This window comes from Grammomys surdaster, unplaced genomic scaffold (genome assembly GCF_004785775.1).
Source record: "Grammomys surdaster isolate TR1022 unplaced genomic scaffold, NIH_TR_1.0 139, whole genome shotgun sequence".
Taxonomy (NCBI): Eukaryota; Metazoa; Chordata; class Mammalia; order Rodentia; family Muridae; genus Grammomys; species Grammomys surdaster.
Genome location: NW_021604597.1, coordinates 14,002,074 through 14,018,553, shown reverse-complemented (window position 1 = coordinate 14,018,553; position 16,480 = coordinate 14,002,074). Strand labels below are relative to the sequence as shown.

Below are 16,480 nucleotides of genomic sequence, written 5' to 3'. Positions count from 1 at the left end.
AAGGCACAAGAAACAGATATAGACACAGAGATCTATATGTTCATATGTTTAGGAATCCTATAAAATACTAAACTGGAAGTCAAAATATATAACCAAAGGACCTGTGGGGTAAAAAGAGAGAAAATAAATGAACTAAAAAATAAAAATAAGATTAAAAAAAAAAGTCCTGACATGACATTATGAGACAAGGAACCTCGAAAGATTCCATTGAGGTAATTTTCTGTTAACAGTCTACTGCTGGGCATCCTACGTACCCTTAAGAACAGTTTGTTTCCCTGGTGAGGACTCCCTTGGAGAAAAACTAATTTTTCATTTATAAGTGGTTAACAATTAGAGGTAGATTCTGGGTTAGGGATGGGGCATGTGTCCACTTCTCCTTTCAGCTCTAGTATCTCATCTGGTACAGATCTGTACAGGCCCTGTGCATACTCTTCCAGTCTCTGTGATTCATGTGTGTCTATTATGCTGATTTAGAGGGCTTTGTTTCCTTAGTGCCTTCCATCCCACTGGCTCTTACATTCTTTCTGCCTCCTCTTCTACAGGGTTTCTTGAACCCTGAGGGGAGGGATTTGATGAAGACATTACACTTAGGACAGTGTTCTGAGTTCTCTCACTCTCTGTATATTGTCTGGCTGGGGCTCTCTGTATTTGTTCCCATCTGCTGCAGGAGGAAGCTTCTCTGATAATGGCTGAGAAGGCATTGAGCTATGAGCACAGCAGAATGACATTAGGAGTCATTTTATTGCTTTTTTTTTTTTAAATAGAACAGTAGTATTTGATTTTATCATGAGTGTTTGGGCTATTTAGTCTCAAGTTTTTGGTCACCCAAGCAGTTCCAGGTTCGGGTTCCATCTTATGGAGTGGGTTTTTAGTCAAATCAGATATTGGTTGGTCATCCCCACAAGCTTTGTGCACCACTGCATTAACACTTCTTGCAGGCAGGACACCATTGTTGATCAATGGGTTTGTGGCTGGGTTGGTCACATTTCTTCTTTGGTAGCATGCAGAGTACCTTCATGTACTAAGCATTCTAACACATAAGGCTTTATGTAGGTACCAGTTAAACTTAATATTCAATCAGTTATGTAGGCACTGTCTTTGGCAAGAGGGCCTTGTTATCAGTTTTGTGGAGAACAAATTACAGTCTTGGGCACACCAAGTTTTTAGGAGTTCCCATGGTAGACCAACAATTCAATTAGATGTAACCCATTCTCAGTACTGGAAGCTTGGTTTGGTGACAAGAAATGTCAAGTTGAGGCTCTGTCTTTTCTATTATTTGGCAACTTCATTTAGATTGTCTTCATAGAGGTACGTATTTCATGAAGCTTCTACTGTATTATGTTTTCATATGACCCCTCAAATGACCCTTAATTTTAGTTGTTTCTTCTCATGTCCCTCCCTTGTTCCTTTCTTTCCTCTCACTCTGTTTGATCCTCCTATTCCAGCCTAACCCCTACATTCATCTTTTACTATCTATTCAATTTCCCTTTTCTAGGGAGACCTATCTGTTCCCTGGAGTTCCTTACTCTTTACCGAACCTCTGTGACTCTAGGAATTATAGCTTGCTTGTTAGTGATTTAACAGCTAATATTTACATATAAGCAAATACACATCATATTTGTTGTTCTGGGTCTGGGAAAGTTTTTGTTTTGTTTTGTTTTTAGTAGTTCCATCTAGTAACCTGTGAATTCATGATTTCACTCAATTGCCGAGTAATACTCCATTGTATAAGTGTACCATTTCTTTATTCAGTCATTTGTTGAAGGACAGTTAGGTTGGTTCCAATTTCTGGCTATTTTGAATAGAGCAGCAGTGAGCACAACTGAGCAGACATCTTTGTGGTAGGATGAAGCAACCTTTGGGTATATGCCCAAGAGTGGTATAGCTGGATCTTGAGGTAGATTGATTCCCACCTTCCTCAGGTACCACCTAATTTCCATAGTGGGTGTACAAGTTTGCACTTCCACAAGCAATAGATGCATGTTCCCCTTAGTCTACACTTTTGCCAGCGTGAACTGTCACTTGTTTTATTGATTGTAGCCATTTTTGACAGGTATAAGTTGGGATCTCAAAACAGTTTTGATTTCTATTTCCCTAATGTTGGACATTTAACCATTTCTCAGTTGTTTGAGATTCCTCTTTTAAAAATTCTGTTTAGATCTGTACCTCATTTTTTAATTGGTTTGTTTTCTTGATATCTAACTTCTTGAAATATATGTATATATTATTATATTATATGCACACACACACACACACACACACACACACACACACATATATTGGTTGTATGGTCAGTAAAAATCTTCCCCATACCGTAGGGTGCTGCTTTGTCTGAATGATGGTGTCCTTTGCCTTATAGAAACTTTTCAGTTTCACGAGATCCCATTTATTAATTGTTAATCTTAGTGCCCATGCTAACAGTGTCCTGTTCAGAAAGTCTTTTCCTGGGCCAATGAGTTTAAGGCTATTCTCCATTTTCCGTTTTTATAAGATTCAGTGTATCTTGTTTTATGTTGAAGTTCTTGATCGATTTGGAGTTGGGTTTTGTGCAGGGTGATGCAGATGGTTCTATTTGGATTCCTCCACATGCAGCTACCAATTTGACCAACACTATTTTTTTTTGAAGATGCTGTCTCCCTGAACTATGCCCAATGTGTATTTCTGGCTTCTTTATTTAAAAAAAAAATCAGGTATCATAGGTATATGGATTTTTATCTGCATCTTCAATTCCATTGATCAATGCCTGTGTTTGTGCCAATAACTATGGTGTTTTTATTACCATAGCTCTGTAATACAATTTGAAGTTGGGGATGGTGAGACCTCCTGCAGTTCTCCAGTTATTTAGGATTGTTTTAGCTATTCTGTTTTTTTGTTTGTTTTGTTTCCCATATGAAGCTGAAAAATTCAAGATCTGTGAAGAATTCTGTTTGTGTTTTGAAAGTGATTACATTGAGTCTTGTTGATTGCTTTTAGTAGAATGGCAATTTTTCTATATTAATTCCCAGAGATCCATTATCATAACCCCCCTTAAATTTTAAAATTTCATATATACATATTTGTTTCCTTTCAGTGCTGGGCACTGAACCCAAGCTTCTTTTTACAAGGTAGGCCAATCTCTACCATTGAGTTACATCCTGGCCCTTTATATTCTTTCCAGTTTTCTAGCATGTTTGTTTTTCTAAGCTAAGTCTTTTTAAATTACTTTAATTTTCAATATTAAAATTAGAAAATATTTTAAATAATGTATGTGTGTGTACACACGTGTGCGTGTTGGGGAGGGCTGGTTACACACATATGCATATGTGCACTCCTGGAGGCACATATATGCTCCAAGGCATTAGATCCCCTTGGAGCTAGAGTTATAGACAGTTGTCAGTCAAGGGAATGGGTGCTGGGAACTGAACTCTGTTCCTTTGTAAGAACAGTACATACTCCAAACAGATTTCATACCATCTCTTCAGTCCCACTTTTCATACATTTTTATTTAGTTGACTTCAACCTTTTTCTACTTTAAATATTTTTTCCTTAGGTACAATTCTTTTTAGCTTCATCATTATTATTTCTGATTTTCTTTCTTTAAAAACTCTTTGAATTATAAGAGATCTTTTAATTTTCTGATTTTTAAGTTTCATGTTCTTTTTATATCTTTGCTTTATAGCCAGAAGGAAGCACAGTTACAAAGACAGGCTCCCAAATTTCTGTTTATGAGTTGGTTAAAATAAGTGGTTATCAAATGTAGCCTTTTAACCAATGTGAAGGAATAAAATGGGTATGATTTGTTAAAGCAGGAAAATCTAGGGAGCTAAGAATGTAGAAAAGTTTCTTTTTCTATCATTACCATGTAATGCAGAGAAAACCCCAGCAGCATCTGGAATAGACTCAGAGGTTCTGAAGTGAGTACTTGCAGTTTGCTTGAAAATTTGCTAGATGGTCCTTATTTATTTGGTGGTGAAATTGAGGACTTGTGCTGTTTATAATAGATGGACTTATATTTCAGGAAAACTCACTGGAGAATCTGTGTGGAGAACCAATTTAAAAAAGACTGAAGATCAAAAGCTCACTGAGGAGCATTGGGAACATTGCTCAGCAGATCAACTGCCATTCAGATAAAGCAAAGGGAGAGAGCTATCTACAGACCGCTTCGAGGGAAGCAGGAGGTTGAGGCTGTTTTGCTCTGTGCAGTTTAATGTTTGCAGCAGTGTAGTGAAGAGAAATATTTTCTGGGAAGTGAAGTGGTTGTGTATGTCTTTTTCAAGAAAAAGTGGTCAGTTGGTCAGTTAAAATGGCGTCTGTGTTAATATCGTTTTTCTGTGCTTCAGAGGCGTTCTGCCAAAGGTTGTCTTTAGTTTCACTTAGAATACTATTGGAAGTCATGCTCCTCTAAAAAGGATTAAACTGAAATAAAAAAACAAAATAGTAGTAATTTCTAAATGCATGATGCAAGTATTGAATATTATCATTATTTGAAGATCATTACTTCATCACGAAGAATTCATGGTTTTAGTGACTCCCTTATGTCTATTTCTTTGGTGAATAGAACCCATGTCAGAGTGACTAGAGCCTGTCTGTCACCTTCAGGTTCACCATCTGCAATGGGCACCATAATGTGCATATCCAAGGATTCTAAGTGTGATAAGGAGCCAGGGATATATCTCACCTGCTAAAGTGCTTGCGTAACATGCAAGAAGTTCTGAGTTCAGTTCCCAGAACCTGCTATTAAACCAGGTACATGGGCAAAGCTGTCAGAAGTTCAAGATTGTCTCCTATTACATGATGAGTCTGAGGCCAATCTGGGCTACATGATGAGTGTGTACAAGTGTTAGATATAACTTTCTTCTCCAATGTTCAGGGTTAACCATACGTCCATATGTTCACTGAATTACTGAATGTATGTCCTGAATCCACAAGAGTATTTTTATCTTCAGGTTTCCAAAGGCTATAATGAGAGAGTCTTTCAGTGACTAAGAGGTTTTGTTGATTAAAATGATATAATAATGATAATAATAATAATAATAATAATACAAAATTAAAACCCAGGCCATGCAGATGGCTCAGAGGGTAAAGACACAAACCGACAAATTGGTTCAATCTCTGGGACCCAGAAAGTGAAAGGAGAGAACTGACTTCCTCAAGTTGTGTTCTGACAACTCTGTGGCACGGTCCTCCAATCAATCAATCAATCAACCAATCATTTAATCAATGTAATAAATTCAAAGAGAAATAAAAAGTGTACATGTGAAATGAAATACCAATAAAGTTATTAGTTAGTTTGTTAAAACTGAGTATCCAAGCCTGCCTCTTGAGACTGGGGCAGGAGAATTAGAGATCAGCTTGAGATAGGGTGAGGGCAACAAATACACACTAAACTACAAATCCCTCCATTCCTTGTGGCGTTGAGGAGCCACGTACGCTGAAGGATGCGGAAGTCTTGTTCGCATGCCCAATCGTGCCTCGAGCCTTGTGAAGCGACGGCAGGCTCACCAATCCCGAAGCAGCGTGGCCTGTAGAGTCCCGCCTCCACGTTGCGCTGACGGATACGTGGCTCGAGCTGAGGGACACGAGGCCTTCTAAGCTTTCCTGTCTTCTTGCTCCCAGCCTCCAGTCTTCAGCTCGGCCATGGCTCCCAAAGGCGGCTCCAAGCAGCAGTCCGAGGAGGACTTGCTCCTTCAGGATTTCAGCCGCAACCTGTCAGCCAAATCGTCGGCGCTGTTCTTCGGGAACGCGTTCATCGTTTCTGCAATCCCCATCTGTGAGCCTTGGGCGGGCGGCGGCGGGGACGTGGCGGGCGCGGCGGGGAGGCCTAGTGTCGGGGCCAGCGTCCTCGAGAGTCACTCGCGGCTTGCTTTTGAGTCGGGCGCGGCTTCTGGCCCCGACTCTTATTGGTACACTGCCCTTCCCCTCACAACTGTTTGACACTACGAGGTCTTTAATGAACCCGGTGGCAGACCCGCCGCTAACTTTCACTGAATTAGCAGCGTGACCTGTGGCAAACCTGCTCTCACCCCTGAGCATCCTTTTGACGTGCAGAATGACAAGTTAGGCCGTGCCAGAGGTCCGCGATCAGCCTTGTTTAGGATTTCAATAACTCCTAGAGAGCAACTCGAGACTTGTCGATTGAATGAGAAACTGCCAGCCTGAATGCCAAGACTGTTTTCTTGTTTCCTGACCCACACTGCTGCAGTGTTGCAGGCCAATCACGTCCAAAAGTATTTTGTTATTTTGGCTTTGTAGAAAACTCAGTGTGCAGTGAATGTGGTGTGGAGTCCCCTGTTTCACTGGCCCGAAAGAGCATTGTTTTGATTTCAGAGAGCAGCCACGTCAGCAAGTTAACCAATGTTTTGGGACAGCATTTGCTTTAAAATGGCCTGTATTTTTAAAGTATTCCATGAATGAAATTTTTATTTGTTATCCCTACTCGCAGTTTGTTCTCAAGTTGGAAGATGAAGAAATTTCTAGACTGGCAATTACCCCACAACCTAACTTTCTGAACTGGGAAAGCCCTGAACTGGGACTAACCCAGTGTATTGGCTATCTCACATGTAGGGAAGTTGTTCAGATCCTGGGTAGGATTTACTGACTCTCATTTACCTGGTTTAGCTGTAGTTAATCTAGCAGGCATGTGTAATGGGGTAGTAATGTTTTGTGTCCCTTCCTTTTGTCTTATCTCAGGGTTGTATTGGAGAATATGGCATATGGATCTTATCCAGTCTGCTGTTCTCTACAGTGTGATGACGTTAGTAAGCACTTACTTGGTAGCCTTTGCATACAAGAATGTAAAATTTGTTCTCAAGCACAAGTAAGTACCCTAACCCCAACCTGCATATGTTATGGTAGGGTGTCTTCTTAAACACGGTTTATATTTGTAAGCGTCAGTTTGAAGTGTGAAGAGAGCAGTACCTGGAGAATTGATAACCCCTTGAGCCATATGACTGACACTTCAGTGGGCATAGGTGTTGAGGGTGGGGTTTGAATATTTAATCCTAGTCTTTAATTGATGGTTTAATCAGAAAAACGAATCTAGTAAATAAATGAGTGCTTCTAAAACTCAATGAATTTCTTTCTAGAAATTGTTCTAAACTGCCCATTTACTAATTTTGGAAGCAAAAAATTAAAAATTCTCTGACATTTTCAATGCCAGTTACATATTTTTTTTAAAATCTTGTAAGTCTATTCACTGTAGAAGACGACCATATTTCTTGAACTTCAAGATCACATATATTATAAGTCAAATTATTAAACTCAAGTTTTTTTAAAATACAATGTTCTTTTTTAAAAAAAAATTATATGAGTATACTGTAGCTGTCTTCAGACACACCAGAAGATAGCATTGGATCTTGGGAGCAAAAAAAATTAAAAATTCTCTGACATTTTCAATGCCAGTTACATTTTTTTTTTTTAAATCTTGTAAGTCTATTCACTGTAGAAGACAACCATATTTCTTGAATTTCAAGATCACATATATAAGACAAATTATTTTAATAGCTTTAGGAGAAGAAAACTCAGGTTTTTTTTTTTTAATACATTTTGTTTTTTTAAATATGAGACTATTGCTGTCTTCAGACACACCAAAAGAAAGCATTAGATCCCATTACAGATATTCTATGAGCCACCATTTGGTGGCTGGGAATTGAACTCAGGACCTCTAGAAGAGCAGTCAGTGGTCTTAACCACTGAGCCATATCTCCAACCCCTGAAAACCCAAGTTTTACCTTAGTAAATTTTTATGTTTTAAACACTTGTACACTCTGCTTTCCTAAAGATAAAACAGGAGGGTGTAGCAGGCTATTCTCTTGTTTATTCAATAGGGCCTTTTAGGTTTCTTTTTTTTTTTTATAATTTACTTTTTTACTTTTGAACTGCGTTTGTCTGTGTGGTTTGGTGTGTCCCTTGCCTGAGGGGCCAGAAGAGAGTGTTAGATCTCTGGAACTGGAATTGCACATAGTTTTGAGCCACCTGATGGAGGTGCTGGGAACTGAACTCAGCCCTTCTGCAAGATCAAGTGTACTCTGAGCTATTGAGCCTTCTCACCAGCTTCTAAAGTCATTTTTAAAGACAGTAGGGATTCTGATCTTAATTTTGTTATTTACTTACTTTTTAAAAATTTCTCACAGTGTCCACACTTGATGAGAAATTATTTTTCTTTAGACTGATATAGCAGTCTCCATCTGGTCTCTTGAAACAAAAATGTAGAGTGTACTCTGACATGTACTGTATAAAGCTATTTGATGATACTTTTCCTTGCATTGTTTATATTTTATGGGATAAAAATCACACACATGATGGGCTTGAGTGGTGATTCATTGGTTAAGCTTACTGGCTGCTCTTCTAGAGGACTCAGTTTAAATTCCCAGCACCCACATGGTAGCTCACAACTGTCTGTAACTCTAGTTTTAGGGGCTCTTATGCCTTCTGGTCTTGGGTGTCAGGCATGCCTGTGGTGTACAGATTTATAAGCAGGCAAAATATGTCATCATCATCATTTTTAAAGATCACATATCTTAGCCAAATGTCTGGGAAGTAATATATTCCTCTTTGTCATTTTTATTTTGTTAACTATCTTAACATATCATAGCCTTCTTTTTTCTAATACAGTAACACCAAAAATTGTTTCAGGTTCTTAGAATCAAAGTCATCTGCTTCCTTCCTGTAAATCTGCCTAAGCCTTCAGACTTAGCCTTCTTGTCATCCTTTGAATGTGTCTTGTACTTACTTTCACTCAGGACCCCTTGCTTTCTATTCTTTTATGTCTGTTATTTCAAGACTCGGAAAACCTTTGCAGAGACTTCCTGACTTTGCTCATTATTTATTTGGTTGTCTTTCTGGTAGGCTCTTGTAATTGGCAAGTAATTTGTAGTGTATTAGGATTTCAGTTAGCAGGGTTTTATTTAAGAGATTGACCAGGAGTGGCCTTAGCTGCTTTCTTGCTGTCGTTCTTGCATGCAAAGGCTTGGGGTTCATGATCGAAGTTCTGCTAGACAAGCAGACTCAGCAGGTCATCTTTGTCATCTTTCTGCTTGGCAGTTTCTTTACTACCTGCTCATTTGGTCCTCTACTGTTCTGGACTATGTTCTTATGGGACATGGACGTCTATGGATAGAGAAGCCATCAGAATAGAACCTTGTATGACTCTCCTTTATGATCCCCCTGCAGCTTAGCCACTGTCTATGCTTACCTTGCATCTAGACTCTAGATTCTAAAGGCTCTTGTGGTTGAAACAAGACAGAAACCTACTGTCTCAAATGAATGATCTTGGGTGTTCTCTTGGAGTCCATCCTAGTTTCTCCAATTTTCTTGAGTATACTGACTAGAACTGAGTACAGTCTGGCAGTGTGAGTCACTTGAACACAGTGACTAGGTCTCCATCTGTTTCTGTGTTCTCTCTTGTTGGGATGTCATGTTGAATGATCTTACAATGGATAGTACCGTGGGGCTGGCAGGTACTCTATAGAAAGTTTGCATATTGTTGTTACTTTCTCTTCTATAGGGTAGCTCTTGTGAAAATATACTTCGTTGAATATAAATGTCTTAGTCTATGGACTTTTTATATTTTATTTAAATTTGCCTTTTTTTTTAAACTAATAATCCCTGTGATAAATTCATTTGTGGATTTGTAGTTGTTGTTGTTTTGATCTGTATACTTTTTCTGAGACAAGGTATCATGTAGCTGAGGCTGCCCTTTAACTCCTGATCTTGTGCTTCCACTTCCCAAGTGCTGGGATTACAGGCATTTATTATCATGACTAGCTGATGAGAATGTTTTGCACATACTTCTCCAAGATCTTCAGATTCTGATCTGAGTTCTGAGTTCTTATTCAAACTATTTCTGTCTGACTTAGTGTTAACTCAAACCAGTGGCTAATTTAACTAAAAATGTTATGGTCAGCCTCTGACCATGCTTTTACTATTTCTTTTAATTGAAATTGTCCTTTGGAATGGAGTTAAAAGCATAGTTTTAAGATAGTTTCTTATTTTTCTTCGTGTATTAAATCAAGTTGTCTATTCTGTAGTTTACTTGGAATTGAAATTGGATCATTCATAAAACATCAAGTTGTGAACCTCGGGAAAATAAAATGTAGTTATAGTAATTCCTAATTGAATTGTGCTAATATCATTTGACTTTTATGTCCATATTAAATATTTCAGCTTTGGAAAACGCTTCCTTTCAAGCAGAAATCAAATCCCATAACTAAGAAACCACATCTTGAAAATTTCTCGAACTTCTCTTAGGTTTGTATAAGTGCAATAAACTTGGAACTTTTTGTATAGTTGGCTTTCTTGAAATAAAAAGTATCACTCAGTTGACAGTAGAAAATAAGAGTACAGAGTGCTCTGTTGAGGTTGATTTTCATCTCTAGAGCATGTGGAACCTTTTTCTGTCTTTTCTTTCAGAGTAGCACAGAAGAGGGAGGATGCTGTTTCCAAAGAAGTGACTCGAAAACTTTCTGAAGCCGATAATAGAAAGATGTCCCGGAAGGAAAAAGATGAAAGGTTTGGAGTGTGTGTGTGTGTGTGTGTGTGTGTACATGCGTGCGCCTGTGTGAGCGCGCACACATAGGTGTACACATTAGAGGCTAGAAGATGTGTCAGGTATCAGAAGACCGTTCAGGTTCAGGTTAGTTCCTTTGTCACTTTCCACTGTGTTCCTTTGAGGGTCTTGCTGAATCTGGAGCAACCCAAGAGCCTTGGTGCCCAGCAACTTCTCGTCTTCTGTTTTCTCAGAGCTGGAACTACAGGAGTGCATTCAGGGTGTAATACAGGGATTACAGGTGGGGCCATGGGTGCTGGGTTCTTAATCGCTCTCTCTCTACCCCTCCTTGACTCCTTATTTAAAGTGGTAGTCATAAACCTTGGGAAGAAATCAGTTTTTAAATTCTCATTAAAGGTGTTGGAATTGTGTAAATAGTAGCAATGGTGATAGCAGTGGCTGACTTTTTCAAATTTTTGTTACCACTAGAGTATTTTCTTTGAGCTATATACATCTGATTTGTTTCAAAGAATAAGTACATGTAAAGTATCTGCTACGTAACTCCTGCAGTCACAGCTCAGGAATTGTTACTGAAGAGAGGAGAGAGATTCTAAGAACCAAAAGAACAGGAAGTTTGCTGTGAGATTCTAGTCTACTAAAAATGTCAGAGAAGCTACACTCATTAAATCTCATCAACATGGATGACCTGAACAAGATACAGATAGACAAACTGATGTAGAAGGGGAACATTCAGGAGGCCCCAGCTCTGACAAAGAACTACAGGCAACTAAGGAATGCTGAGAGCAGGAAAAACAGTGTATCTTTACCAGGGAATCTCACATCAATTGGTTAGCCAATACCAAATAGTCAGCTCTGAAAACATACATAAAGTAACATACAGACCGAACAGGTTGTATTTTTATAGTTAGGAATACACATGACATATACCATCACCACCACCAGTTAAAGAAAAAGGCTGTGAATTTGGAAGGGAGCACAGGGGCATACATGGAAGGGGGTATATAGAAAAAAAGGAAGGAGGACAGATGATGTAATTATAACCACACAGTCATGAAGAGTGAGCTAGTAGGTGCTGTTGTGATCTCCATTTTACACTCAAGGAAAACAAGGGTCAGAAGGCTTGATAACTTGGCTGTCGATACATAGATCCATGATAATACAGACTGCCCAACTTGGAAGCTTATGCTAGTAACTATTTCACTGGAATTTAGGAAGCAACAGAGCTTGTATGTCATTTAACCCAAGTCTGTAGGGTATTATGTTAATATTTTTAGTAGCTTTGATAATCGAGATTCCCTAGGGGTGTCCATGCATTTATGAATACTGGATGCACTGTTTGGGGGAAAGAAAGAACTAGGTTTGTCCTTTGTTGCTTGAGGCTGTGGTGGTATGTTTGTTAACCTCCCCCCACCCCTCAAACACAGAGTATGAACTGCCTAAGCCCTGAATTGATCAAGTAACTTGATGCATAAGAGTTACCAGATTGGGCCAGGTATTGGTGTTCCAAGCCTTTAATTCCAGAGGCAAGCAAATCTGTGAGTTCAGGCTACCCTTGTGTACAGAGTGCATTCCAAGATAACCAGGGCTCAGAAAACCAAAAAAAAAAAAAAAAAAAAAGTTACCAGATGTTCAATAGCAGCATGGTGCATAGTTTGCTTTCATGGATCTTAAGCATTAGCACACTGCTTTTTGGGACAGCAGTTTCACTGCAATTCCTCCAGGAAGACTTTGTGTGGGCCTTGTGAAGTAATAGAATTTTATAAGACCAGAAGAATCTAAAAGAAAGAAAAGCTATTTAAATGAGGACTGTGGAATTACCTGTAGCATTTGAGCACTGTTCTTACTTGTGAGTCCAAGTGCTCAGGAAGCATGTGAGGTCATGCTGTTTTTGCTCTGATGGAAAGCAGCATGCAAGCCCTGCAGAAAAGAAGACTTACTGGTGCTGGCCCTTGGAAGGGCTTTATCAAGTGGATCCTAATTTAAGGAACACCAAGTGACTTAATGAAAAGTGCTTCTACAGTGGTTTGGAAAGGGACTGAACATTAACAAAATGATTATCTTCCTTGAATATTTTATAAAAATAAGGACATGCTATTAAAGTCACGGCATTGAAGGCCTGTTGTAGGAAACAATAGTGAGGTTTGGCTGCATAGCTGTTTTGTTGCATAATTTTGAGTAGGAATAAAAGTTAGAGACTCTAACCCTAAAACCGCCTTTGTTGAGTTGTGTAGGACAATATTTGTTAAATTGGGGTACATATCATACTTATATAAATTTCAGAGTACTTGACACAAAAATCAAGATTTTGGAGATGGTTATGTTGGAAATGGCAAATAGGTCTCACCTGTCCACTGCAGACTTGCCCAGTCTGCTGTGTGTATTGGTTTTTCATCCTGGGGCATGTCTCAGTTTTTTTCTCAGTGTGGTGTTCAGGTGGCCATTACCAGTGAGTCCAAGCACTGGGAGTCCCAGTCCAAGAACTGGGAGTGAGACCACTTTGCCATTTGTTAACTTAGCTTTTTCACAGTTGTCAGGTCGATGTATAAAGTGCAGATTATAAAATTGCTCCTGTCGACAGTAGAAGTGAGTGCTGTTACTGTTTCCCTCAAAGACACTTTTACCCAGGTCTAGATTCATGATTTGTCTGGATGACAGATCAGAGACTCGTTAAGATTTTCTAAGTTATTTCCAGAGGATATGTTGCTTCCAAGAGATTTGATGTAAGAAAAGGTGACAAAAAAGTTTGTCATTCTCTCCAGGCTCCATTTGTAACTGTTGTGGCGGGTTTGTATCTTGCCACTCAGGGGTGGAAATAAGCAATGGCGAGTTAGAGACGCAAGCTCCTAAGTGTGACTTTTACTTCTTGGTTTCCTGACGCTCTTTTGACAGTCTTTTCTGCTTGTAACAGTTTCTGTTCCCCTTTTCTCCTGTCATAGTTGGCTGACCCTGAAGAATAATTGCTTGGGAAATACTCTCCTAAGCTAAATTTTCTACTAGTAAAACTTTGGTAGAAGCATTGGTAATGAATACATTTGGAGTTTTTTAAATTATTTCAAAATAACCAATATGTGGTAGACTAGAAATGCTTCAAAGACATTTGGATGGTCCTGGCTTATGTAGCCTGATGTAACATGGGAGCTGGGGTATCATGGATTGGATTGTGATCATCAGACTTTCATCTCAGTTGTTTTGGAGGTGATTCTGTTTCAGGTCATGGCACGAAGAGAGTTAGGGAGACCTGCTCAGATGTCACCGGGATGATTTAATCAGCAGAATAAAAGCATGCCATAGCTCACTGGGTCTTATGCCAGAGTTAAAAATAGCTGTGTTGATTCTGAGTACTTTTTAGCATTCAGGTACATTGGATCTATGTAGCTTACTATGCCTGATTTCCTTGGAGCAGCGTAAGAGTGGTAAAATGTCTTCTATCCAGTTTAGATTTACATTTTCTCTTTTTTGAAATCAGAATGTTGTTGGTTATACTTTAAATTTATTAAGTAGGGGGTATTTATAAAACCAAGAAAGTAGAGCATGTATGGGAGAGTACAGATTTTATAGTGACGACTGGGTGCTAGTACCCTCACGTTAGCTCCTATGGCAAGCTCCTTGGATTTGGATTAGAGCACATGCTAAGTAAAAATGTCAATTACTTGTCCCTGTGGTGGTGGTGGTGGTGGAGGGGGCTGGCTGTGTATCATCTGACCTCAGTAGACTATCTTCCTGGGAGGACAAAGCGTCTCGAGTTGGACTTTTAACCTTTGATGATGACTCCACAGTGAAGCAGCCTTTTGCCTTTAACCAAGTATAATAATTCGTACCTATATACAAATGCTTCTGGAAACATAGCTGCCGTACTGTGTGTAGTGGAGTCTCAGCATTTTTTTTTTTTTCTGTTGTATTAAAGAAAAAAAGCAAGTCTTAATCCAGTGAGTTAATTTCTTTAGGCATTAGATCAGTTTGACTTCATACTCTACCAATGGGGTGTAATCTAGACTTTAAAAAATGATTTTGCAAAGTTAATTAGCCAAATGGAATAAAATCTGCTTTAATCACAAGCATTCTGATACGTTCTCTTGGCCTCTTGGATGAAAGGCAGATAAATATGGGAGCATTTAAAACAGATTTAAAAGTAAGAATTTTATGGAAGTGAAAAACATCTTCCTTAAGATTATATAGATTCCTTGTTCAAATCCAGTAAAGACAACTAAAGGTAGACCTGGTGAGATTGTGTCTGCTGTGTTCTTGGCATTCTCTCTGAGGGTGTAAAACTAAAGGCTCAAGCTCCGCCTCTAGAGAAACTGAAGGCAGAGAAGCCTGTGCATACCAACCACGGAGACCAGGCTTTAAGTGCAGATCTAAGGGCGTCAACCTTTTGATGTGTGTGTGTGATGTGACATCATCCATAAATATGGTAGGCTACATCTGTAGCAGGCCTGGGACAGAGATGGCTGGTCCCACAGGCCTTAGGTTGGAGACTGACTCCCTTTTCTGGGACTCTTAAACAAAGATGTGTATTTTAGGAACTTACAAAATCATGTCAGTTGCAGTTAGTATCAGTCCCCTCTATGGAAGCCTTGGGCATTTGGGGAAATAGTAACACATTCAGTAACTGTTAATTTAACATCAATAAGAAAAACAGAATTCAGTAGAAAAAAGGAGATAATTTGCTCTAAATTTAATACTGCAAATGCATTCTCACCCTTGAACACAAAGAAAGGTTTGTTTTTTAGTGAATGAGGACCATTTGGTATGTCAAGGTTTTGATCACGTGTATAAACTTCCTTGGCTTGTGTCTCTAGAATCCTGTGGAAGAAGAATGAAGTTGCCGATTATGAAGCCACAACATTCTCCATCTTCTATAACAACACTCTGTTCCTGGTTCTGGTTATTGTTGCTTCCTTCTTTATACTGAAGAACTTCAACCCCACAGTGTATCCTTTAGAACGTTTTCAGAAGTTATTCTATAAACAGTAGTTTGTTTTATTTTTAAGCTGTCTGGTATGCTAGTGGAAACAAAAACTTCCCAGAGTCAGTTAAATAACACTAACTATAGGTAGGTGTCTGTGGACTTAGAGTTTAAGAGTTTCTGGCTTAGTGTTTTTTAAATTTATAAATTGTAGTTTTATGGTAAATAATGTATATTTACCATTATTACAATATTACACTGTCTGACTTGGTTTGCCTTCCTGTCTACAAGGAGTCAAAGTCAGAATAAATGTGCTGTCTTCACTAGTTCTGTTATGCTCATATCTGCTGGCTTTGGGGGTTAGGTGATGGCCAGGGTAGTTAAAATTGCACAGTTAATAATTTGTGTCAATAAGGAAAAGCTCTTTTATTGTTAAAAAACTAATTTAGGGAGTCTCATTTTTTCCTTAACATTAAATTCTTGCAGGAACTACATTTTGTCCATAAGTGCTTCATCCGGACTCATCGCCCTCTTGTCTACTGGCTCCAAGTAGACCCTGTAGCTTGGCCCCCTGCCTCTGTATTTGGGGTGGCCTGTGGTATATGGGAAAGCATCAGGGTGGCCATGTTGGGAGACACATAAGATGTTTTTATAGTCTGGAGTTTGAGGGTTTAAAAATGCAGTAGAATGTAATTCAGTGTTTGTTTATTGGCTCTTTTTGACAGATTGTTGAAATTAAATGAGTTGAAAGGGAAACTCAGAGTTCCAGGGCATTTATTAAAAGGCAAGAAGTCTTGCAATGTGCTCTAATCACGAGGAGAAAATAACTTGTTTCCTACATCTGTCAGAGGTCATGGTAACCTGGACTGAGCTGTTATTATTTATAATAGGAGGAAGAAGTTAATAACTGGTTCTCTGTGTTCCAAGCACAATATTACAACTTTTAGAACTGTAAATCTTAGAGTGAATCCTCTTCCTAAGGGATTAAACAGAAGCCTGATTTCTTCTTTTCTTTCTTTCTCTCTCTCCTTTCTTTCTTTCTTTCTTTCTTTCTTTCTTTCTTTCTTTCTTTCTTTCTTTCTTTCTTT

General features: G+C 38.8%; 1 protein-coding gene across 1 annotated transcript; it reads left to right on the top strand.

The window, feature by feature from the left end:
- The first annotated feature begins 5,547 nt into the window (after window positions 1-5,547).
- Window positions 5,548-16,148, top strand: Ssr3 (signal sequence receptor subunit 3). The gene is made up of 5 exons (XM_028763588.1): window positions 5,548-5,749; window positions 6,670-6,796; window positions 10,390-10,488; window positions 15,286-15,417; window positions 15,879-16,148. Exons 1-5 carry the CDS (start codon window positions 5,617-5,619, stop codon window positions 15,943-15,945), a joined length of 558 nt encoding a protein of 185 aa, XP_028619421.1. The 5' UTR covers window positions 5,548-5,616; the 3' UTR covers window positions 15,946-16,148.
- The last annotated feature ends 332 nt before the right edge of the window (window positions 16,149-16,480 follow it).

Bases quoted from the DNA above. Each gene is read 5' to 3' on its own strand.
- Ssr3 (XM_028763588.1), top strand. From the start codon at position 5,617: ATGGCTCCCAAAGGCGGCTCCAAGCAGCAGTCCGAGGAGGACTTGCTC. The intron at 6,797-10,389 runs GTAAGTACCCTA...CTTTTCTTTCAG, and splicing joins AAATTTGTTCTCAAGCACAA to AGTAGCACAGAAGAGGGAGG. The intron at 10,489-15,285 runs GTTTGGAGTGTG...TTGTGTCTCTAG, and splicing joins CGGAAGGAAAAAGATGAAAG to AATCCTGTGGAAGAAGAATG.